Below are 27,185 nucleotides of genomic sequence, written 5' to 3'. Positions count from 1 at the left end.
GCGGTTCAAAGGTAAAGCCTGGGATGGTTCCACTGAAAAGGATACTGTGAATATCTAACATGCCTTCTTCCCCAATTTGAGCTTGTGCTCCATCTCTAATGACTAAGACACTGAAGAGATGGAAAATCCTAAACCCCCCCCCCATATATTCTCCTGAGACATTTGACATAGGTGGCCTTACAGCATGAAGTTTTTATAAATTATGAACTGTATAAACTGAAGTGAAGCATCAAGCCAAAATAGAGTGACTCGTATAATTATTAAATATGCCACAAATGAAAAGTTTTGTGCTAGGTAACAGTTTCCTAGAAACTAAAAAGTAAGCACAACTAAAACTTTAAGGAGTCAGTTCTTACAACAAATAAATTACAATAGTACTTTATGATCATATAAAAGTTGGAAGAGATTAAAATTTGTGTAGCATGATGCACCATGGTTACAGTGTTCTAGATTCCTTTCTGTGAATTGTTATTAGTATAACTGTAAGCTTCAACAATGAAAATACAATATACTTTCCTTTAATGTGCTGAGTGAAAGGCTCGGATTAGCTATTAAATAATGGATATTCTATAAGACTAGCACTAAATTATCATTAAATTTCAGTTAAGCTAAATAGTAAGTTATAAGGTACTCACAAATGTGGCATGTTGCGGAGGTGTAAAGGTGGCGCACTTTTTGGAGGGCGGTCGAGGTCCTTGCACGCAAGTCGATTGCGCCAGCCCTCCGTCAGTGTCAGCAGACGTTGTGGGTCACGTTCTGCACTCACTGATACCTGACGCTTCAGCCTCTCCTGCCTCTCAATACAATCTTCTTTGCGGTCTCTCTCTCGCTGTTTCCAACTCAAGCGACGCAACACGTATTCTTGGTCTTGCTGCCTGCAGTAAATATGTTTTTGGGTTACATTCAGTCAGTAAGGAACTTATTATTTACAACAGTATCAGCAGTTACAATTTATAGCAATAGTACTCCAGTATTACAAATGTCTTAATTACATTAACTATATTTAATGGCTGCACTGCTAAAACATGCAATAAGAAATGAAAAATAAAGGATCATAAGATCTCAGTAGTTGTACCAACATATTATATTAAACTAACTAGAGCTGAATTCATCAAAATGGCTCTGAGCACTATGGGACTCAACTGCTGTGGTCATAAGTCCCCTAGAACTTAGAACTACTTAAACCTAACTAACCTAAGGACATCACACACATCCATGCCCGAGGCAGGATTCGAACCTGCGACTGTAGCAGTCGCGCGGTTCCAGACTGTAGCGCCTTTAACCGCTCGGCCACTTCGGCCGGCACTGAATTCATCTTCCACAGCTTTGCACCCATCCCTCCCCACCCTGTGCCCCATAAATTCCACAACCATTCCAGCCTGCAAGTAAAATTTAGAAAGTCATGTTACACTAAGGATGGTTGAACATCGAGCTGTTTATCATAGCATTTCCATATTTTCACAATACTAGTTCTCACACTGGACTTACTGAGTTGCAGATCATACTGAATGTGAACAATATGTGAACTTTCTGTAGTAATCCAAAGCCTTGAAATCTTTTCTGCAGCATGCGACTTTTCCCCACACTGCTTCGCCTCAACAAACTCTTTAGCTTTATGCTGTCCCATCACTTCGAGCACAGACTCTCTCATGCACATAGTTAACAGCTTTGCTTTAGTGATATGACAGTGAAAAGTGTGGGGGACGCGATGGATAAACATGCAGCATTACTGTTCCCGTTTACTGGCGTACTTGACACACTTCGTGAATTAAATTCATAAACACTTAAAACATGGATAAACAAAGTGTCTTATGAAACTTCTTGGCAGATTAAAACTGTGTTGTGGACAGGGACTTGAACTTGGGACCTTTGTCTTTGGCAGGTAAGCGCTCTAAGGACTGAGTTGTCAAAGTGTGACTCTCAAACTGCCCTATCACCTATGCTTCCCCTGTATCTCACCTCCCATCTTCGATACACCACAGTTCTCCTGCGTACCTTGCAGAACTAGCACTCCTTTGTCCAGTTTTGTTTCATTCTGTCTGGAATTTTCAACGTCAGTATCATCTATACATGACAGGGAAACATACCTGCTGAGACACAGTAATATACATCGCCACCAGGGAGTCTGTCAGAATCTTTCTTGCTATCCTTAGTGACTCAGTGCCCTCTGGGTCAGGTAGAAGTTGTGGTACTGGTAGAAGTAAAGATGTGAGGAGGGGGAGGGGGGTTCATGAGTCATGCTCGGATAGCTCAGCCAGTAGACCACTTGCCCAGGAATGGCAAAGGTCCCAGGTTTGAGTCCTGGTCCAGCACATAGATTTAAGCTGCCAGGAAGTATCAAATAGCACACAGTCTGCTGCAGAGTGAAAATTCACTCTGGAAAGTGTCTTATGTGTGAGGAAACTGGATTCTGACTATTGGCCAAACTGTGGCCAAGAGCAAAGTAGACTGCCTTGTGACACAACATGCAGTAGAGCACTTGCCAATGAAAGGCAAGGTTCAGATTGTCACTATTGATTACATACCAATTCTGACATCACTCTTTAAACAAAATTCAGTATAGGAGATACTACTTAACTGCTTAGCTAAAATCTGACCATGGACAGAAATGTGCAGTGGCTGCCCAAAATTAGTAATTACTGAAGAAACTACAGCTCACTGCACAGGCATTTGTTCTGCCACACAAAACAATCTACTTGAAGAGTTTTTAAGGAAATACAATTTTTTGACAGAAATTTATGGAGAACATTAAAAACATTACCTTTGAAGCCTTATAAGCTGATATTACCTTCACACTCAGAATGAGGACGATCCTGATCGTAGCAATCCTATGGTCTGATGAAGCAAGTTTTAAGTTAAATGAAAGAGTTAACAAACACAGTTGCTTGTGTTGATCTTCTGAAAATTCATGATTTGTTAGTGAGGAGTAGTTGAACGTTCCTGGAGTTGAAACTTCCTGGCAGATTAAAACTGTGTGCCGGACCGAGACTCGAACTCGGGATCTTTGCCTTTCGCGGGCAAATGCTCTCCGCAATATCCTTTCTTTCAGGAGTGCTAGTTCTGCAAGGTTCGCAGGAGAGCTTCTGTAAAGTTTGGAAGGTAGGAGGCGAGGTACTGGCAGAAGTAAAGCTGGTAGGACGAGGCGTGAATCGTGATTGGGTAGCTCAGTTGGTAGAGCATTTGCCCGCGAAAGGCAAAGGTCCCGAGTTCGAGTCTCGATCCGGCACACAGTTTTAATCTGCCAGGAAGTTTCATATCAGCACACACTCCACTGCAGAGTGAAAATCTCATTCTGTTTCCTGAAGTTACAATTTCTGCTGGTAGATGCAGCAAAGGACTGATACGCCCTTACTTTTTTGATGAGACAGTGACGGCAGAAAGGTATCCTGAAAAGTTGGGGGAAGTTGTTATTGAATTAGACGATGACCCTCTCCACGAAGCTGTATGAAACAACCTCATTTGGCAGCAAGACAGTGCTCTACCACACTACAGATTACACATCTGTCCATTTTTGGATGAAATTTTTCAGAATGGACAGGAAAGTGGCATGAAATCAATTGAGCTCCAAGATCATTAGACATCACACAGTGTGAGTTTTCAGTGAGGAGGATACTGAAAGACAATATTTTTGCTACAAAACCATTAAATATATAGCATTTAAGAACTGTGACTGAAAGTGAATTTGAAAACATTTTTGGTAATAACGGGGAGTTATGGTACAAGATATGTAAATCTGAGTTTAAATGATGTGTCAGTTGGCTAGGTAATGTTGGAGGACACTTTGAACTATTTCAGTAGGAGAAATTACTTTGTATAAAACATTAAACTTGCTAAACACTGCACTGCATTTCCGGTTAAATGATTTTTGCCACATCCTCTACTGTATATGCACAATAAGTAAAATTTTGATAGTTGCTATTCTTCCTGGAGTAGCAATTTTAATAGTAAGGAGTGTGAAGACTATAAAGCCTGTAAAGCTGGAGAAACAAGATCTGTATTAATTTTTACTTTACAGAATGCCACTATGCATAGGCAGCCACAACTCATTCTGTATGTTTGAACAATGATGCAGTGGATGCAGTAACATAACCTGGCAAGAAAAATCAGAAAATTTTCTGCATGTAGGTAAAGATGTGACATACTACTGACTATTTATTTGTTTACTTATTTATTTATTTTGTCATTAGTGAACATGTGCAAAATTTTACTATTCTTCAATTTTGCATCACATTTAATATTTCTCTATCTTATAGCTAGAATTTTGCTTTATATCTAAGTATTTTACATCATATTTAATGTTTTAATTTACATGAGTAATGGTCGAATTGCACTTGGAACTGATAAGTACGTTTAACTATACACACTCTATGTTGTAGGAAAGTTCTGGTAGAATGTAAATACTTTTGGATTACAGCAGAACACTCACGGAAACGAAGAAACATTGAGTCATCGATAGGCACACAGAAATGTGAATTGGGAAGAGGTGACAGGATGGAGGAAGGGAAATTCTTGGGTGGAGGGTGTAGGACAGTGGGTTACTGGAGATTGAGATCATTAAGATTACAGGAGCGAAGGATGTGTTGCAAGGACAGCTCCCATCTGTGTAGTTCAGAGAAGCTAGTGGCAGAAGAAGGATCCAGATGGCCCAGGTTGTGAAGCAGCCACTGAAATTGAGTATGTAAAGTTCAGCTGCAGCTGCATGTTGTGCCACCATGTGGTCAACTTTGTTCCTGGCAACAGTTTGGCGGTGGCCATTCATCTTGGTGGACGGCTGCTTGGTAGAGCAAGTCTGTGATAGGACTGAAGTAGGAAGTGCAGGGTAGTTGGACTGGGCAGGTCTTGCACCTTGGTCTGCTTTGGTGTTGGGAATGGGAGTGGCACAGGGATGGACTAGGATATTACATCCATGTTGTGGGCAATGGAACACCATTTAGGTGGGGTGGGAAGAATCTTGAGTACAATGTCCCTCATTTCAGGATGTAATGACAGATAACCAAAGCCCTGATGAAGAATATGGTGCAACGGTTCCAGTCCATAGTGATACAGGATGACAAAGGGGGCGCTTATTTGCAGCTGATTCTTTGGAGTGGTTGAATGATTCGAGCTGTATGAGGATCTGACACAGGAAATCTGTTTGTGGGCAAGGTTTGGGGTGTAGTGCCTTTCTATGTGAAGTATCATAATTTATCAATACTGCTGGAGCTGCTGCCTTGAATATTCCTGTGGGCACCGCGAGCAGCATTTTGAATACTGCCAGGAGAGTGTTATAAGCACCTGTGCACCAGTCTTTTATTCAAGATTACTTCCATGTTGCTTGTTGGTGCCAAACATTGCACCAAGTTGTTGATAATTAGCTCTACTGGCAAACACTCAGTGAACTTCTCAGGCCTTTGTTTATATCTAACCACGCCTGCCGCAAGTTGTCAATTGTGTAGCAGTTCTTACACACAAATTGAGTAATATGTATTTAATTAAAGTGCATTTATGTCTCCTTGCCTGTACAGATTCCTGCTGCAACATACCACTTTGGCCACATTCCACCCATTTATCATTAGCAACGAGGGCATAACATTTGGCTCCTCAGAACATAGCAGCTGCCGACTCAGACCATAACACTATGAAGGCCTTTGTGAGACCTTCAGCACACTGGGCAAGGTTGTTCTCATCACTGGAGATGGGAGTTATCCTTGCAATGCATCCTTGCTCTCGTAATTGTCCCAATCTCAACCTCCAGAAACCCACTGTCCTCACACCCTCCATGCAAGTCTCCCCTTGTGCCATCTTGTCAACCCCTTCCAATTCAATCCCCACTGCTCCCCACCATCTCTGATAAGTGTGCTATCACATGCGTAACCCACGTACCTGCCACCATCCCGACTTCTCCTGTATTTCTAGCTGACAAATCAGTTGACTCCTTCTGAGCCACTAGTCATCTACCCCTAATTCCTCTTCCTGCCTCCCACCTGTTTTTCCCTCTACCCAAGCAACCTCCCACAGGCCCCATCACAACCTAGTCCACCTGCCAAAATGCAACACTGGTACTGTTTGTCCAGCCAATACCATGTGGTAGAGCCATAGGCACACACGCACGTGTGTGTGTGTGTGTGTGTGTGTGTGTGTGTGTGTGTGTGTGTGTGTGTGTGTGTGTGTGTTTTACTCTAGCTTGAAAAGAACTGCTCCAAAAGCTAGCAACTTTTCTTTCTATTTGTGTGTGCCTATCAATGACTTAATGGTTCTTCTTTTCAATGAGTGGTCTCCTGTAAACCAAAAATATACACAATCTACAGCATACAACTCAGAGGTTTTTTGTTTACACTATAAAAGTTCGAGAAATACCAAGTAACTAAATTTTATTTCCATCTTAATTTAATTTTTTATGGTTAATGATGGATTTGAACAATACAAGCGAATGTGAAGTTAAAATTCACTATGCACATTCAAAATCCTTAACATTGTAAACATGCTTATCAATTAACAATTTATGAAGGTGCGTCTCAAAAACATCACTAGGTAAGACTCACTGATGGTGGTAGCTTGTTATATACAGTCGAACCTTCTTATACCAACATCGTTTATGATGACATCTTGGCAATAGCGTCGTGATTTCTGCGGTACAGCCATATTCCTCATAAGGAACGTACTTCTCATCCTTGTGTCATACAGCAAATATATATGCATATACCTCATATGTAACATCATTTTCTGCCTGAGTTAGCAGCAAGATTTTCCAAGAATTACTGTATGTAGAAGGAATTTGTGTAATATGGGAACATAGCATATTCTTCTCTTTGCCCTTCCATCATGTAAGGGTCTTCAACTATCTTGTATCTTCAACTATCCTGTATCAGTGCAGCAAACAGCAAACGCTGACTGACTCTTGACAAAACCCTTTTTTGTTTCGTGTCACACTACTCTACTAAAGAAGTAGCAACATTCCTCAAATACAGAATAACAGTTTGTTGTAACCTGTCATGACCATGACCGGAATGGTCGCGGGGTGGCCGAGAAAGTGCAGCGGTACCTAACGGAGAGCAGCCCGTGCACAAACAAACGAATGGAAAGGACGGACATGAAACAACGACAGACAGTGAAGAAAGACCTCACGACGACAACATGCAAGACACAATGGGGTGACAGAGACAACCAAACGAATCCAAGACGTCCAAAATGAACGAGATCAAAGTACGATAAACATGCTGTCTTGTAGAGGCAATGTGCGAGACTCACACAACGATTAGGCTCGCTGGCAGAGTGAGAGGCCGGCTCTTAAATACTCTATCGGGGGCGTCGCTATTGGCTGCTGGAACCATGCGTTCCATTGCGGCACCCTCACACTACATGTAGGCCAGTATGCGCGCACCACCACAGCTTACGGCGCGATGATGCAGAGATCTCTAGGGGTATTCGACGTCCATGATGTCTGGCGGGAATTCAAATTCCGCAGCACGTGGTACCAGACAGTTTATTATTTCTTCATAACATAGATGAATATACATAAGCAAGACTGACTAATCTTGTTCTCGCATCAGAAACACTTGAATTTTCTGTTGACATTCTTGTCAGTTCTATGTTCCGATCTTTGGTATTCTTTGGGAGCTGAGCACAGTCTGTGGTCTCTTTGCTGCTACTTGTGATGACGTCATGGGCTGCCAGACTACTGTTGGTCCTGTACGCAGTTCGAAAGGAATACCTCAGACAAGAGTACAAAAACTGCAGACTATGAAAATGAAACAATTCTAAACTGAAATAAAGATAATTACCTCCATAACAAGAAACACTCTAATTCTCAACTTGTTCTGCTAGTTCATTTATATGAAACTACACAACATGGACATAAAAACAATACTGTAAGAGAGATTTTGTACCCTTACAATCAGCAACAGGTGTAGTATAGACTCCTTACCTCATTGTTACCCAGGCACTTTCATACTACAATAGTGGTGACGATCACAGAACTCGTCAACAGTACACATGATGTGTCCTTATGCTGAAAGCAGTTAGCAAGAAATTAAAAAACAGGGAATTTGCTGAAATAAGATGTTGGGAAGATACTGGTTCTTTTTTAGAACTGCCCAGAACACCCTGCACTCTCTGGTCTGGAGAATACCAAGATTGTTTTTCTTCCTGAAAATACAATAAACTTATGGTAGCCCATGGACCAGGGAGTAATTACAGGTCTGAAATGCCTCTATCGTAAGCTTATATTACTGAAAATGATGCACTGAGAAAAACCAGGGTTATTCTACTACACTGAAGGATGCAATCAGATGCAATACAAAAGCTTGGAGCCAGGTCACTCTCAAGAACTATTTCCGTCATGTGGAATCACAACTGAAGAAATAAATGCTACCACAACTGAAGAAACATTTGATGACACTGACCATCTGCTGGAATCTGCATTGCTGCCAGAAATCACCTGTGATATTCTCAACCAGTGCAACTATGAAATGTATGCAACAAAAAATGAAGATCTTGTTACAACTGAAGTGTAAACTGAAGATAAAACTGCAAATGAAGTTAAGAATCAGGGCCACAGTGACCACAAAGTGAGTGAGGGAGATGAAGAAGAAGAAAGAAATAAAGTGCCTATCCCTGCTCTGAGTGATGCTGTAGAGGCCATTAAATTGTGAACATGTTCTATGACACTAGTGGACGGAGCAGTGAAATTTCAAAAGAAATAATCAACATAGAATGTAATTTAGATACTGTGTGTTGGATAAGTAGACAGCAGAGTAAAATAGCTGATTACTTCACTCCTAGGTAAAGAAGTTTGGTGAGTACTTGACATACTGCTGTATACACTGTATTCATGTAAGCTTAAGAGTGAATACTGTATGTAAAATAAAACAACGCTCAATAAATTTGTTCTTTTCCACTTGTCACAACCTGAAAATACAAATCTCAGATACCACAGCGCTCATTTATAAAAACAAAAATTTTAAGGTCCTTTGAATGCTGTTATAGTCAGGTTCCACTGTACATTCATTTCTGTGTGTTTAAAACTAATTTGAATTAATAGTCCAAGACCGTCCGTGCATGGTGAAGAGCCACATCCTACACGAGGTGACCCTGTTAACACAGAACACGGCGGATCTATAGGAGAAAACCTTGAAAAAAAATCTCACATTCCAAATCCTCAATGCGTCTGTACTCGAGTCGAGCGGCAGCGAGGTCAGCGTCTATCCATCTAGTAGGTGCGGCTGTATTATATGCTCCAGGAACTGACAATCCCTGGTTCTAAACACCCAGTGGAAACACTGGACCAAAACTTACAAGCTATCATGATTCGTGAGAGTAATGACAGAATTACCCCAGGTGGTAACCAATCCACTCGTCGACAGACGACAACTGGGTTTTCGGATTCTGGGGAACCCGGGCCATTACGATCAGAGTTCTCAAGCAAACTTCGTCCCAAGGTTCCCATGTACATTGGTACCTTTAACATTCAGACCCTAATTCAACCTGGAAAATTACACAACTTAGTAACAGAGCTAGACCAACAAAAAATTAAGATCTTAGCGTTACAAGAAACTAGATTCACGGATGAAAATACAATAGACTATGGAAACTATCGCATCTTCAAGAGCAAGACTGACAAACGAATTGCCAATGGTACGCCACTCCTGGGCATGGCATTTGTGGTGCACAGAAATATATTAGGCTCAATTAGAGAGGTATTTTCCATAAATATTCGCCTCATGACCATGCGTATCCAGTGCACCAACAAGAAATACACATTGATAAATGTTCATGCACCCACAAACATAGACAACAAAAAACGCCAACCACAAACTGAAAAATTCTGGACTAAACTTGAAGATGTCATGGCCAAAATTCCCCGGGATGATATCAAAATCTTAATGGCAGATTTCAATGCACAAATTGGCAGAGAGAAAGAACACCAAAAAACTGTAGGAAAATATCCAGCACACAGATTCACCAACAGAAACGGACTGAGATTTATTGAACTATGCCAACAAAATAATCTAAAAATAATGTCTACATCTTTGAGAAAAAAACCTAGAAAACAAAAGACCTGGAGGTCCCCCATACAAGAGATCGGCGAATATCAGATTGACTACATTGCCATCTCCTATTTCGTACAGAAAGAGATCCATGATGTCCAAGTCCGCAGAGGGGCGAACATTGACTCAGACCACTACTTAACACGCATTAAAGTGAAATTCACCCCAAAAAAATTCTATCCGAAGAAAACACACATGATGAAATTTGACACACGAACAATCAAAGAAACCAATCTGAAGGAGGAGTGGGAAAAGGAACCAGCTGACTCTTGGGAAAAATTTCGAACAAAAATTACAAAGAAGGCAAAAGAACTGATCCCATTGAAAAAGAACACAAAACACCCCTGGTGGGACTCTGGATGTGAAAAAGCGCTGGAAGAAAGAAAGAAAGCCTTTCTGAAGTATAACAGTAAAAAATCCCCAGAAAATCTAGATCACTTCCACAACACCAGAAGACAAGTGGCAAAAACAATCAGACAAGTCAAGAGGAAGTACCTCAAGGAACAGTGTGAGTCTATTGAAGAAAATTTCCGTAACTATAATGTACGAGACTTCTATAAGACCTTTGCTGGGAGAATCAATGGATACGGCTCACGAAATCTATGTTTCAGAAAACCAGATGGAAAACTAGCGCTCACAAATCGGGAAAATTGTGAGGAGCTGGCAAGATACTTTTCCGGACTCCTCAATTGCCCTGAACCTTCTTCAAGATTCCCTCAAGAAACTGCTATCTACACAAATCCAGAATCCCCACCACCTACACAAGAGGAGGTCCAAAGACATATTCATAGACTGAAAAACAACAAGGCATCCGGAGAAGATAATATCACTGCAGAACTACTTAAAAATCTTGGACCAAATTCCCTCAAAGAACTCACTCAAATCATCACAGACATTTGGCAGACAGAAAAACTATCAGAAGATTGGAAATGCGCCCTAATTCATCCACTGCATAAAAAGGGAGACATGGCAGATATAAACAACTATCGAGGAATCTCCCTTCTCCAAGTCACTTATAAAATCCTCTCAGCTTGTCTTGTTCAACGAACACAAGAACAACTCGAACACAGTATTGGTGAATACCAAGCTGGCTTTCGCCCTCACCGATCCTGTGCAGAACAAATTTTCAATTTGAAGACAACACTAAAATACAAAGCAGTCAGAAACAGTCCGATCATTTGTTCCTTTGTTGATTTCGCAAAGGCTTGTGATTCAATCGATAGGCAATCTCTCTTTATTATCCTTGAGGAGCTAGGACTCGATCCGAAAACCCTAAACCTTATAAAAGAAACGCTCACAAACACAACTTCTAAGATAAAATTCCTGGGTGAAATATCAGAGCCCTTCCTGATCAGACAAGGTGACGGCTTGTCTCCACTCCTCTTCAACCTTGTCTTAGACAAAGTCATCCGAGAATGGGAAAAAGAACTGAAGAATCAAAATTACTGGAAGCCTATACAACTAGGAAGATCTAAAGATGGTATTAAAATTTCATGCTTGGCATTTGCAGATGACGTGGCCATTCTAGCAGAAAACGAGACCACAGCAATTAAACAGATAGACATTCTCAAAGAATGCGCCGAAAAAGTTGGGCTACAAATTTCCTTCCAAAAAACCAAATTCATCTGCTCAAAATTTGAAACTCAAAAACTGACTACAAAATATGGACAAATTGAGAGAGTTCCATTCTTTAAATACTTAGGCGAGGTCCTAGAACCCACAGGGGGAGAGAAAACTGCACAAAAGTTCGACTGCAAAAACTGAAAAGAGCATACTGGAAAACCCACAACATCTACAATAAAAAGTGTCTCTCCATTCACTCAAAAATACGACACTACAATACAGTAATCAAGCCCGAAGCACTATATGCCAGCGAAACACTCACACTCCATAGAAAAGGCGACCTGGAAGGCATCCTGAAAGAGGAACGCAAAATTATCAGAAAGATTCTTGGCCCAAAAAGAACGGAAGATGGATACAGGTTACAGTCTCGGAAAACTACAGAAAAATTATCTAACCTCGCCGCAGACATCCGGAAAAGAAGACTAAAATTTTACGGTCATATCCACAGACTCCCAACACCCAGACTCTCCCACAAAATTTTAATATACTTTGAAAAATTGAAAACCATACCCTGGATACAAGAAACCAAAACAGATCTAGCAAATGCACAAATAAATTCTTCAGAAGTTATAAACAGAAATGTATACAGGCAAAAAATCAATAGTTGGAAAGTACAACCCGAGAATGAAGTTTGCAAGAGACAGGGGACAAAATGGACAGAGGAAAGAAAGAGAATTCATGGGGAAAGAATGAGAGAAGTTTGGAGAATTAAAAAATTGAATCGGAAAAGCTTTGCGTGATCCGTATGGGTCCAATCGCACATAATAATAATAATCTCCCATAAGTCCAACCCCTTGTCCAAGTCGTGGGAGATGGGCAACGGCACAAAGTAGGGGACTGCCTATAGGGGCGATGTACAGCGGGGACTTCGTGTGCCCCAGGACCGCTACGGTAGCTGAGAAGGCTCTATGGGAACCCTGAAACGTGACGGCTAACGGGGCTCTGGTGAAGCTGCGATAGGCCTAGCAAGCCAGTAGTGGATAAATCAACTGCTTTTAAAAAGGGAACATGCCTCGGATCACGGAACGGATTTAAAGGAAACTGACCAAGCAATGGGAAAGGATTACGAGATGGTTTACGACTGGGCACCTTAAACGTAAGGACTCTAACTGGGAAGTTAGAAGAAATTGTAGAAATGATGGAAAGGAGGAAATTGGACATCTTGGGACTTGCTGAGACTAGGTGGAGAGGAGTTGGTGAAAAACCACTAAGTAAAGGATGTAAACTGTACTGGATAGGGAATGAGAGGGGAAGAAATGGAGTGGCAATAGTGGTCAGAGAGGGTCTGCAGGAGGAGGTGGAAGGTATCAATGATCGAATGATAAAAGCCAGAGTACGAGTGAAAGGAAAAAGCATTGAAATCATCCAAGCACATGCCCCACAGGTGGGGTGTACAAAAAAGGAGAAGGAGGAATTTGAAGATGACATGCAAAAGCAGCTAAATGGAGGTAATCAGATTATAATAGGGGACCTCAATGCACATGTTGGCACAGACAGGAAAGGATTCGAGGAGATAATGGGACCAGAGGGCTGGGGGAACTGAAATAGAGAAGGAAAATTGTTGCTGGAATTCTGCAAGAGGAATGGGCTGACGATCGCAAATTCCTGGTACAAGAAGAGAAGTAGTCACAAAATAACTTGGTACAGTGGGGACTGGTCCCAAACTTCAGTAGTAGACTATGTACTAGTGGATAGGCAGATGATGAGCAGCCTCACAGATGTTAAGGCCGTTCCATCTGAGGCCTTAGACAGTGACCATCGGCTGTTGGTAGCCACCCTGAGAGAGAAAAAAGATAGGAGGGCAACAGATATACAGGAGAAAAGGTTGAAGACATGGATGCTGAAAGAGGATGAACGGAGGACCCAGTACCAGACACTGATCAGGAAGAAGCTGCCAAAGGAAGATCAGAGAACAGTGGAAGAAGAATGGGGAGATTTTAAGAGGGCCCTAGTTGAGGCAGCTGAGATTGTGTGCGGAAGAACTAGCACAAAGAGGAGAAGTAAGGAAACCCCATGGTGGAACAACATATGTAAAGAGGCAGTACTTCGAAAGAACAAAGCCTTCAGAGAATGGTTCCAGACCCGAACAGAGGAAGCTAGGGTAAAATATAAGGAAAGCATGAAAGCGACACAGACCATAGTAAGGCCGGAGAAGAAGAAGTGGATGGAAAAATGGACAAGAATGTTAGAAGAGGACAGTGAAAGGAACAAAAAAGTACTTTACACCATGGTAAGAAATAAGAGGAACGACAGAAGCGAGTGCCTGAGGATCATGGATAATAATGGAAGAGTTGTGGAGGAAATGCATGAGCTCAAAAAGATTTGGAAGGAGTACTTTGAAGATCTGTTGAATGCCGCCAAGCGGGTAACTAACAGCAATGGAGAGCCTAAGGCAGCAGACGATGATAATAGTGGGGAAATTGATGGTCTAATTTGGAATGAAGTGGAAGAAGCCATAAAGAGGATGAAAGGGGGCAAGGCACCAGGTTGGGACAAAGTAACAGTGGATATGATACGAGCAGCAGGAGAAGTAGGAACCCAGTGGCTATACAGAGTGCTGAGGGTGGTGTGGAAGGAGAACAGAATTCCTGAGGATTGGAAGAAAGGAATTATAGTCCCGATCTTCAAGAAAGGGGATAAAAGGAGATGTGAGAACTACAGAGGAATCACCCTGCTATGCCACTGTGGAAAAATCTATGAAAAGATCCTGGAGAAGAGAATAAGAAGCAGTATTGAAAGTAGACTGCAAGAGGAGCAGTACAGTTTCAGACCAGGAAGATCAACAACGGACCTCATATTTGCGGTAAGGCAACTGCAGGAAAGGCACTATGAGTACGGGAAGGACTTAATCATGGCCTTTTTAGATATTGAGAAGGCGTATGACAGTATCTGTAGGGACAAGCTCTGGGATGTGCTGAACGCAAAAGGGTTAGATGAAGAGATAACACGAAAAGTCAGAAAAATGTATGAGGGAAGTGAGAGTTGTGTGAAAGTGGGGAGGGAACGTACTGCATGGTTCAAGCTGGAAAATGGGCTGCGACAGGGAAGTGCACTTTCGCCTTTATTGTTTATTATTGTTATGGATGAAATCCTACAGCAAGTGTCACATGCAATTGGAGATCATAAAATGAAAGTAGTGCTTTTTGCCGATGACCTGATGTTATGGGGAAATTGCGAGAAGGAGGTGCAAGAGCAGTTAGATGCATGGGAGGCAACGGCAGCACAATATGGAATGCATTTCTCTGCAAAGAAAAGTGAAATAATTGTCACAACAAGGAAGACGAATAGGCCAAATGTGGATATAACTTATGGAGGGGAAAAACTACAAGTGGTAGAGAACTTCAAGTACCTGGGAAGCGTGATTGAAAGTAAGGGGGGAAACGCAATGGAAATAAATGAAAGGTGCAGAAAAGCAGGGCAGTTCTACAAATGCATTAGGGGGCTTATTTGGAGCAAGGAGGTGCCACAGAAATCCAAGGGAATTACATACCGAACCTACTTTGTCCCCATAGTGGCATACGGAAGTGAGACATGGGTAATGCACAAAAGCGACAAAAGTAGAATACAGGCTAGTGAAATGAAGTTCCAGAGGAGCAGGTTGGGTGTAACAAGACGAGACAGATTGCGAAATGTGTATGTGAGGGAAAGACTAAAGGAGGAACCAGTACAGGACAGGATAGAAAAATCAAGACTGCAGTGGTATGGACACATGAAGAGAATGGATGAGGGAAGAATTCCAAAGAGGATGTTTGATCTGCAACTGGAGGGGAAGAGGCCCAGAGGAAGACCAAGAGATAGGTGGGTGAAGGGAGTGAAGGAACGTGTGACGAGAAGAGGAGAGAACTGGACGAAGGTGGAAGAGGGGGAATGGTGGAAAGACAGAACACGATGGAGAGGCTTGTGTTCCCGACAGACCCAGCCAGTGGCTGGAAACTGTCCAAGATGATGATGATGATGAATAGTGTTGTATTTTTTTTCTTTTCTTTTCTTTTGGTGGAAAGACGACATGGTTTAACATAATGAGAACATACAGTATGATGTCTAGATATTTACAGTGCTTTTGGAATGATTCTCAGAATGTAATTCCTGTAATTGCTCTTATAGCTTTCTTCTGCCACATGGACACTGAGCACCAAGAGTGTTACACCAATGTATTATTGCATATTGCAGACGGGACTGAAATAAGCCATAATGATACAGTAATAGTATCTGTTCATTTGTTCACTAACTACTGCTTTTAGTTTGATTAACAGAGAGAGAGAGAGAGAGAGAGAGAGAGAGAGAGAGAGAGAAAAGAAATACCTACTGAGGATAGTTTAGTTCAAATTGTTCAGTGTGGGTGTTCCAAGTCAGTGGCTACCAAGAAGTCTAACACAGACTTATTTACTTTCTCATTTAGCTTTTGCAGGAAGAAATACATAGTTCCTGCCATGCTACTGTTTAGGGTAAGGTTGTTATTGTTGAGCCATATGGCAGACTTTTCAAGGTTTTTTTCCCACCTTCTCCAAGTTGTTATCTATGATGATCAGGGTAGTATCAACAGCATATATTATGGCCTTGTGAAGCAAGGAAGTAGGCAAGTCATTCATATACATCAGAGAAAGGAAACGTTCAAACTGTGAACCTTGTGGCACACCTCTAACAACTGGTAGGGCATTTCATTCAATTATTTCCCATGAACACCTGAGTTCTGTTAGTCAAGTACGATCTATGCCAGTGTCAGCCAAAGCATGCAAAACTCCATGCATTCATAACCTGCTGCAAGCGCATGGCCTGGGGCTCAGCCTGATTCTGCACTACTCAGTGAGTCTCAGATTCACTCGGTCCTTTTCACAAGGGAACCTCCCCATCGCACCCCCCCTCAGATTTAGTTATAAGTTGGCACAGTGGATAGGCCTTGAGAAACTGAACGCAGATCTATCGAGAAAACAGGAAGAAGTTGTGTGGAACTATGAAAAAAAAATAAGCAAAATATACAAACTGAGTAGTCCATGCGCAAGATAGGCAACATCAAGGATATTCTGGGCTCAGTGGCGCCGTGGTCCTGTGGTTAGCGTGAGCAGCTGTGGAACGAAAGGTCCTTGGTTCAAGCCCTCCCTCGAGTGAAGATTTTTACTTCCTTTATTTTCGCAAAGTAATGATCTGTCCGTTTGTTCATTGACGCCTCTGTTCACTGTAGTAAGTTTAAAGTCCGTGTTTTGCGACCGCACTGCAAATCCGTGCGATTAGTAGATGAAAGGACGTGCCTCTCTAATGGGAATCAAAAACATTTGATCGCAAGGTCATAGGTCAACCAATTCCTCCACAGGAAAACACCTCTGGTATATTCTATATGACACTGGTGACGGCATGTGTGTCACATGACAGGAATATGTTGTCAACCCATCTAACTTGTACACTTGGCGAATGGGTGAAAAGATTCTTCTACCTTGCCTGATTTAGGTTTTCTTGTGGATGTCATAATCACTCCCAAAAAAGTGATGAAAACATAAGAGTTTGTCACATAAACTGCAACAAATAAATGCAACAGTCTCACAGTCACACAGTTTTCCCTGTGCTCTGTCAAAACATATGTTTTTAACGTTTTCAAATTTTTGTGTGTGTAGACTGTCTAATCCTGCATATGTCCAAGCAAATCTGAACATGTCCTGGAATTTTGGAGAGCGAAGTTAATTATGTGTGAGTACCTGAACTTTGATAATTGTCTCAAAATAAAAAATTAAACTTTTCACTCGAGGGAAGACTTGAACCAAGGACCTTTCATTCCGCAGCTGCTCACACTAACCATGGGACCATGGCACTACTGAGCCGATAGTATCCTTGATGTTGCCTATCTTGCGCATGGACTACTCAGTTTGTATATTTTGCTTATTTTCTTTCATAGTTCCACACAACTTCTTCCTGTTTTCTTAGTTGATCTGTGTTCAGTTTTTCAAGGCCTATCCACTGTGCCAACTTACAACTAAATCTGAGGGGGGTGCGATGGGGAGGTTCCCTTGTCAGAACTGATACAGCATGGCATTTAATTTAGCAATGCAACGGACACTGTTTCTTTCAGTATTTGGTGCAGCATTTTTCGGTCAGTATGATTTTCTTCCATTTGGCAAAATCATAGGATAAACAATGTTTATCCTTTGCTATTTGCTCATAGTATAAAGGAAGTTGTAAAGTCCAATGGCAGCTTGCACAAAAGGAGGCAGCCTAGTGATTACTGTCACAAATGTTTAAAAATGAATGAGAATCACAGTTCTGTTTTGAAGAGAAGCGTGAGAATTCGCAATATCTATGATGAAGTCAAATAATCGATGATTACTGCAAATTTGCTATGGAACAGCATTATAACACCATGTACAAATTATTTGAAGATTTATTTGCCTACGAAAGAGCAGAAAATTACAACGATCAACAGATGATTTGTATGGGTTTCATTGTTCATTGTCAACGAACATTTTGTGCTAGATTTGCAGACATGGAGCACGTGATGAAATTGGTGATAGAAACCGTAAATTATCTGAAGTTGCATGTATTATTACACCATCAGTTTCAACAGTTTTCAATGTAACTGAATGAACAATGTAGAGATGTTACATATTAACATGAAGTGGCATGCCCCGGATGGTTTTTCGATTTAAGAACTGCTATTGTTGAATTTCTGAAGCAGAAACCAAAGTTAGAAGATCCACAATGGATTGCTGACCTTGTATTTTAAGTGGACTTGACTGTGCGCTGCCTTCAATAAGACACTGCAAGGTGAGAAGTGACTTATTTGTGATTTAATGGGGAACGTGGACACATTTAAAGAGAAAAGCACATTGTGGAAGGGACAATGTCTGATGAAAAACACCGTCCATTTCCCCAAGCTCAATGGTGTTAATTTTGAAGAATTCAGTGTGTCAATGAAAAAATTACAGGAACAGTTTTCTAAATGTTTTCAGGACACTGCCAGTCCCCCATCAGTTTTTCAGCTGTTTTCAAGACTATTTGCCATTTCAGCTGAAAGTGCATACATGGATGTGCTGATGGAATTGATTGATCTGCAATGTAATTCTCATTTAAAAGACAAATTATTTTATGATGAAAACTTCCAGTTCTACAAAGGTTTCCTTGGTAAGAGTTCTCATGTTTCCATAACTGCAAATATGATATCAATGTTTTGATCAACTTATGTGACTGAAAGGATTTTTGTTTGGTTATGAAACTAAACAAGTCATGTTTATGTGGTAACATGAGTGACAAAAATCTACAAAACTATTTGCATCTATTAGCACGTTGACAGTTTGTGCAAGATATAAATTTTATTGCGTCTTTAGTGAGCCAAAAATAATTAAATAATACTGAAAATTTACAATATAAGGAAAGCATATTAAGTCGAAACACACAAAGTGAAAGTACATTTACACATTAACTTTTCGCCAAAGCCTTCGTCAGAAAAGGAAACACAAACACATTCATTCATACAGGCAAGCACATCTCATGCACACATGACCACAATCTCCGGGAGCTTGGACCGGAATGCAACTGTCATGTAGAACGGAAGCACCAATGTGGATGGGGTGGGGAAGAGGACAGGATTGCAGGGTATGGGTGGGGATAGAAGAGAGTACTGAATGCTGCCTGGTGGAGCATGCCAGGACTAAACTGCCAACAGGCACAGTGTTGGGAGGCTGTGGGGCAGGGAAGGGTGGAGTGGGAAAATGACGAGTAAAACAGGGGAGGAGCAGGGAAGGGGAAAGACAGGTGGGTGCATCAGAAGAGGGTGGCACACAAAGAAGGTGGAAGATGAGAATAGGGAAGAGGTGACAGGACAGAGGGATTGGAAATTGTTGGGTGCAGGGTGTGGGGACAGTATATTACCATAGGTAAAATTTTGGGAACGGAGAATGTGTTCTAAGGATAAATGCGCCATCAGAAAAGCTGGTGATAGAAGGGAGGATCTGCTCTCTTCCCGTCTTCAACCTGCTATCCTTTCCCTTTCCCCTTCCCCTCCAGATTGATGCTTCCATTTTACATAGAGGTGGCAGTCGTGAGTGTATAAAAAGTGTGCTTGCTTGTGTGGATGAATGTGTGTGTGTGTGTCCTTTTTTGGTGAAGGCTTTGGCTGTAAGATAATGTAAAAGTGTCTTTTCGTAGTGCAACTTAATGCGTCATCTTTATGATGAGTAGCAATCTATCTCTTTTGATACCCAACCTGGAGTTTCCATTATTTAATATCAACAATTTGTTTTGTTTGTGATCTCTATTGCCAAGAAATGTGAAACCTAGCCAAATGCAAGCCTTTCAAAGCTCCTTGCACAACTGCATTGCAATCAAGTGCTGTGGGTACACTTTCCCTATCATCCTACTTGGGCTGGCAGGCATGCTAGTGGGGGAAATGTGCAGCCCTGCAAGGGAGATTCACACACATCAAAGAGCTCAGCAGATGTGCAGAGTTCTTGGCCATCCCTGATCTAAAGAGTGTCATTTCATTATTCTTGATACCGTAGCACACTAGCTAAATTATGAGAATTTAATGTGACACAGCATCAAATGCTTTGCTCAGATCTAATAGTAAGGCACAAATACAGGAACTGTTATCAAAATCATCAAGAATATTAGTAAGAGGAGTTTCTACTGCATTTACTGTAGACAAACGTGGCCTAGATCCAAAAAGAGAAGAATAAAGTAAATTGCAATCATAAAAATAGTTGCAAAGTTGTAATTTATTACATTTATGATTCATCTTGTCTGCTTTAGTTCACAACAAATGTTATTCAAACACTACTGCCACATCAAATGACAGAAAATACTAAAATGTTAAGGTTCATGCAGGTGCTGGCGAGAACTGCTTAAAAGACGTTGTACTCTGCTTATGGTTGCAGAAGTATTTATTCTGCAATCACTTGTAATATGGGTCTGCAGCTTGTTTGACCCTTTCAAAGCAATAAATAACTTCTACAGCCCTAAGTGGAATATGACATCCCATAATCAACTTTTTACTACTATAGTACAAACTAACATCAGTTATGAGACATATCAGACAGATAAGGCATCTCTTGAAATTTCATTAGTTGTTGACAACAATGAAAAAAAAAAAAAAAAAAAAATTTACGAGACTACAGGAGATTGTCAATGTAGATTTGAAATCAATATGTGAAATATTATGCCATTTATAGATCTTATTGCACAATGATGATTTGTTCTCCATCTGAAGGGAAATTGTAGACCATTAACCACTAATTATAGCCGTCACCTCACCTGAAAGCTTTGAGCATCTTGTTAGCTACTGCTGCCCGTTGTTCTATTTCAAACAACTCCCGTAACTGCCTTTCAAGAACTGCTTCTCTCTGTTTTTCCAATCTTTCTTCTTTCTGTTGCTCAATTTTTGCTTTTTGTTGAGCCTTAAATGAGAGAGAGAGAGAGAGAGAGAGAGAGAGAGAGAGAGAGAGAGAGAGAGAGAGAGAGGACAAGTTAGTTTATAAAACTGAAAGCAGACATAAAAACTACAGCAAAAATTTAACTTCTCTAGTAGTTAGAACATGGAACAAAAAATTTGTACCTTCTTGATACATTTCAACATATTTCTTAAACATATCTTCAGCATTTCTTCCCGTGTTAGACCAACTTACATTATCAGTAATTTTGTGATCTAAAAAGGAAACACATTTATAGTTTTGAGAAAACTGACAAACTTGTCTTTGGCTGTGGCTTAGCAGTACCTGTCTTTCCTTCTTTCTTTTCCATTCTTGAAGCTGTCTCTCCTTCTCCACCCTCTTCCTCTCTTCGTCTAACTGCTGTTGAAGTTCTCTTGCTTTCTGGAAACAAGACAATCTGACAATCACCCAGAACACTGATTTAAGATTTAATAATTTTTGCCATGACAATACACAGTAGCAGAAGTGGTGAAAACATGTGTAGTACACAATCTCACTTGCACAGAATAATTTTTAAACAAACAGCTTCAGGTGTCAAGCAGCAATTTTCAATTAACTAACCAGTTTCAACACATACTGACATCAACTTACCTTTTAATGACCTGTTCTATTACCAGACACATGGAAAACATTGAAACCTTTTTGGATATGTAGATGATAATTTTATTATTTGGCTTCATGGCATTGAGAATTGGCAACAGCTTTTACAACATCTCAATTTTATCTACCTAAATATTTGTTTCACATGGATTGCTGTCTTCCTTTCCTTGATGTGTTGGTCAAGAGGAGGCAGGATGTTATGTTGAAGTATGCCATTTACAGAAAGCCAACTCACACTGGTTTTTATCTTCTACATCTACATCCATACTCAGCAAACCACTGTAAAATGCATGGCACAGGGCACTTCCCACTGTGCAAATTATTAGAAAGTCTTCTCGTTCCATTCATGTATGGAGCAGGGGAAGAATTGCCTTTTAAATGCCTCTGAGCACACAGTAATTAAGCTAATCTTGACCTCACAGCCCCCATGGGAGCAAGATGCAGTGAGCTGTAGTGTATTCCTAGGTTTATCATTTAAAGCTGATTCCTGATACTTCGCAAGCAGGGTTTCTCATGATAGTTTTTGTCTATCTTCATGTGTCTACTAGTTCAGTTCCTTCAGTAATTCTGTGACAATCTCCCATGGGTCAAAGAATCCTGTGAGCATTCATGCTGACTTCTCTGTGAATATTCAATATCCCCAATTCATCCTATTTGGTATGGGTCCCACACACACGAGCAATATTCTAGGGTGGATTGAATGAGTAATTTGTAAGCAATTTCTTTTGTAGACTGTTGCAGTTCCCTTGTATTCTACCAATGAACCAAAGTGTGCCACCTGCTTTATCTACAACTAATCCTACGCAGTCATTCCATTTCATATCCTTTCAAAGAGTTACAACTAATATTTTGACAATATTATGGAAACAACAGTTGCGACTCACCTACCAGAGATGCTGAGTTGCAGATATGATTAACAAAAATACCGTCAGTAAGTTAACATTTGGCCAAACAAGCCGCCATCAAAAACAGGCAACATACGCACACGTACACATACACTCATGCAGACACAACTCACACCACACACATGACCACAGTCTCTGGCTGGTCTGGGCTGGTGTCAGCAGCCAGAGATTGTGGGCATGTCTGTCTGAGTTGCATTTGTGTGAAAACTGAAAGGTTATTTGAGGGCCTTTTTGGCTGAAATCTTACTTGCTGACAGTCTTTTTGTTGTGCCTATCTCCGACTCAGGATCTCTGCTGTAAGGTGAGTACCAACTATCCTTTTCTAATACTGTCATTATTCCATTCAGGATTTTCCACTGTTTGATACTACCAGTATTTATACGAGCTGACCAATTACAATTATGTCCCTCCACCTGCGGCCTACGTAAGCTGTGACTTGATCACTAGAAACAGCATACACTCACACTCTGGGCTTTATGCAGGCTGCAGAGTGGCCCCCAAATTGGAGTTTTTTGTGGGACTGGGCCAGGGACCACATCTACATTACACCACACCACTACATCACGCCAGCAGCTGCTGGGGTTACACTCCACATCAGCCTCATCGATCCACCAGGCATCTTCCTTTGAGCCTTTGCCTCTTCCGATGCTAGCCTTCTCAGTGCACTTTTCTTCAGTAGTGATCGCCACAACTGATTCCACCGTGAGATTTGATTGTTCAACTAATATCAGCTCAGGATGATTTTTTCTTGTGTTATTCAGACTGTGCAATATTTTGGACTTTGCTTTTATGTGTTTTGCAAAAAAAAGTGTAATTAAATGGTACCTGGCAATCATTCCTCCAGTACCAGTTGTGTGCATGCCACTAAGGATATATAAGTTGGTGACAACGGTACAGTCTGCATTCCCCAACCTAAACCAGCTGCTGCCATGTCTTGTCTGGACACTGAGCTCGTACTGGCGAGCTGGTGCTGCCCTCACCACTTTATGCCTTCACCAATAAGCTGCAGCCACAGTCGGTCTTCAAAATGAGGGTGTCAGAGGGCTTTGTCTCTTCTCCTCTGGGAGACCTGTACAACATGTTGTTTCCTTCAATTCCCTTAGTACTTCATCTTCCACATTCCACATTTTATTTCCTGTGCTGTAGATCTTTTTCATGACCCTACACATGCATTACACCTTTGGCATTCCATTCCTGCAATGTAGAACCTTCCTATGCTCCAACACATGGCCATCTTCCACGATGTCTTTGTTTATGTTTCTTGAGGACTTCCTGCCGGTCTTTTGCTATTCACGTGTTTCTAAGCACAGTATACTTTCTGGACCACTGTTCCCATATCCCAAGACACACTAGTAGTCCTTCTTTGTGATCCTCACACACAGTTTTGTAGCTTATAGCATTTCTGCTGGATGGCCCCACTGTCCACACTCCAGGTGCAAAGCACACTCACAAAATAGCTTCCTTTTGTTTTGGGCCTTCTGGTCATTCTTCCTCTCAGTGTCCACAGCACTGCCCAGCATTGTCTTTGGTCTAAGAATGTGCCCCTTTTCCCTTTTTCTGCTGCTTTCACACTTTTTCCAGTGACCACTGCCCCATTGAATTTGCAGTCTGTCACACCCACAGCTGCATTAGTCAAGCCCTTTCTCCAAGTGCTGCCGGCACCCCACCAACCCTACATCTGTCATTGGCACTATCACTTCCCTGACGGCTGCATTGGTTGAGCCACGGTTGCCCGTGCTGCCAGCACCCCGCTGATGCCACCCAGCCCTCTGGCACCATCATGCCTTCAGTGGTCACACTGGTCAAGCTTCGCCTCCCTGTGTCACTGTCTCCCTGCTGACACCTCACCAGGTTGTTGGTATCTTTGCTTCATTAGCATCTCCTGTGGATTCCCCTTGGCTGTTCCTTTCTGCATTCAGAGGAATGAACATTAGTTACATTTGGTACAGCCTTGGATGCGAACATACTTACTTACAGTGATGCGCTTGAAGTGGAGAGTACGTATTTTTTTTTAATAATTGACGAAAAGTTGATGATGGCCAGGTCGAGAACTTCAAAGGAAAGGTCAGACACACCAACACAATTTTAACATTTAAATAAAATTTTAATGAAAAGTAAGTTTGTTAATCTAACTTTAACCCTAAGACATAATTCATCATAAGACAGCATCAATTGCAACAAATATCATGTCTTGTACTTAGCCACCCCATATCTTCACTTCATCAAAATATTAAAGGAGATGTTTCATTTCATTGTCATTTCTCGTTAACACACGCTTAGAAAATAAATTTGCCACAAAACGCATTAAACATCCATCATGTAACAATGCATCTCCATATAACAGCACGTTCTTGCTCATAGAAGTAAGACTTGTTGTGAAGTAATCTTGTCCCCCCCCCCCTTTCCCTTACCTTACCCTCATCCCTCCTTTTCCCACCATATGTCACTGTGAGCCAGCTAGTTGCTCCCTGCTGTGCCATGTGCGCAAGCCACATCACACAGGCAGAATGGTTAACAAGCCTCCTCAAGCTTATGGCACATGTCCAGGGAGGCAGGGTCTAGTTTTTCACAGAACTTTTGAAGTCTCTGGTTCAGTCCTTCCACTTGACTTAGAACCAGGGGGCCAAAATCAGTCTGAGGACAATGCTGCAAATTGTGAGTTTCACTGATTCTCTGTGAGTAAGGCTGATTTTCTCAACCTTATCTGCCAGTAGCTGGCAGGATTCAAGTATGGCCTCTGAGCCCAGATGACAGGCATTATTTGTTCCAATGAGCACCAAACCCAGACAACAGGCATCATTTGTTCCAATGTACACCACAATCTGCAGTTGGTTGCAACCTGTTCCCTCAAAGTCTCTTTAACATGCTGAATAAGGCCAATGAGAATACCCACTGAGTCATTATGGTTCCTTCCCACCCCTTGCTGTCATTTCTCTAAGGGACACCATTACTTGCCGTATCTTTCAGCTGTCTTTTATGTCCGTCTCCTCTAGGTACAGGGCACAGTAGGTTTCCTAACAGGTGGAGTGTGTCCTAAGGGCTCAGTTCTAGTTTCAGTTGTTTACACAGGTGGGTCGAACACCCTCAGTTCTCACAGGACCCTGTCTCCCCTGTACAGGGCACCTAGCCCAACCACTGACACACCATTCACACTCAAGTGGATGAGTAGTGACAGATGCAGTACTTCTTGTAGAGGAGACATGATCCACAGAAGATGACAGTAACCGAGGTACCTTTGGTATCTCTGGTACATGACTCTCGGGAGCCAACATGCACATTTGCAGCAGCTTCTAATCATCTGATGTAGTTAGGGTGATTTCCAGCTCTTCATGAACATCAACTACCTCATCTTGTAAGAGAACAGCAATCACAGAGGGGCTGCACTGTGGCTATACAATGTCTTATAGAAGAATAAACAAATTATGAGATATATTCCAAAACTATGGTCTGTTTCATAATAGAAAAGAAAGTAAGCTTATCAGAAAAGATTTTTATTGACAGTAATATTTTACTACATATCTACTTTATTTTTTCACATAACACTGGGGAACGATTTGTAACTTAATTTCTGTTGACTTCGATTCTTAGGCTGTTTTAGAGGTAAATGGACATGCTGATTCCAAAACTGTAATTAGTTTTTTCCTATCATGTCAAGCTTTGTTTCTACAGTTGTTGCGCATGCGATGACGCTTCTGACAGGTAACTTGTTTGTTATAGAAAGCAGTGCTGCACTCTTTCTGCGAACCTTAAACCAGTGACAACTGGAGGGGATAGTGACACCGCACGACAGTTTTAGATTCATACTGTCTAGACTAATGTGGTCAGTTACGCATGAGACACTGTAGTAAACAGGGGTACTTGTTGCTCTGATACAGTGAAGCCGGTTTCCAACGCATAGTGCAAGAATTTGTATTTACACAAGATTAGCAGTATTTTCTTATTTATATATAAACGAAAAAGTTTCTTCATGTCTGCTGCTGGTAGTTCCCGTTGTAAGTGCTTAAACAGCCCCTATTCGTTTTGTTATGTATGTGGCAGTTTTACCATTCCCAGTCAACGGACAAACATCAGTAATTTTGTCAGAGAAGCCTATTTTGCTTATTTTAAAGTAGAAATTGGCGACCAAGATAAATCCTGGGCTTCTCACAAAGTCTGCAAGCAGTGTGTGGAGGGTTTGAGAATGTGGACAAAAGGCACACACGATAAACTTCCATTTGGTATACCAATGATTTGGCGAGAACCCAATTACCCTACTTTAAAGTCAGCTATACGCCCTGTGCCACATTCAGCTGAAATTCCAGTGCTAGTGTTTCAAGAATTACCCTCTTTGGAAACACAAGAAGATGCATCAGGCAAAGATTGAAGTGACCGTAGCAACGAAGATTTTAAAGGTGACAATGATTCTGTTCGTAAAGTATTTAATCAGCATGAGTTAAATGACTTGATACGGGATTTGGGACTATCCAAAAAAGCATCAGAACTTCTAGCATCAAGACTGTATGAAAAAAACTTGTTAGAAAAAGGAGCTAAATCACCTACTTCCGATTGAGAGAAAGTGCATTTCTGCAGTTCTTTCAGAGTGTTGATGGATTTGTGTATTGCCACTATACACCTGGTTTAAT

The 27,185-nt window shown here is 41.3% G+C and overlaps 1 protein-coding gene across 1 annotated transcript in view; it reads right to left on the bottom strand.

Annotated features, from left to right (window-relative positions):
- The window catches only part of LOC124615965 (coiled-coil domain-containing protein 112-like), a 165,464-nt gene that overhangs the window by 8,123 nt on the left and 130,156 nt on the right, over positions 1-27,185 (bottom strand). Inside the window, exons 8-10 of the mRNA XM_047144165.1 lie at positions 21,344-21,439; positions 20,883-21,025; positions 636-875 (exon numbers count right to left, since the gene is read on the bottom strand). Of these exons, the coding sequence (XP_047000121.1) occupies positions 636-875; positions 20,883-21,025; positions 21,344-21,439 (479 nt within the window). The remainder of the gene's footprint in view (positions 1-635; positions 876-20,882; positions 21,026-21,343; positions 21,440-27,185) is intronic.

The sequence above is a fragment of the Schistocerca americana genome, chromosome 5 (genome assembly GCF_021461395.2).
Source record: "Schistocerca americana isolate TAMUIC-IGC-003095 chromosome 5, iqSchAmer2.1, whole genome shotgun sequence".
NCBI lineage: Eukaryota > Metazoa > Arthropoda > Insecta > Orthoptera > Acrididae > Schistocerca > Schistocerca americana.
This window is presented reverse-complemented; position numbering and strand designations above follow the sequence as displayed.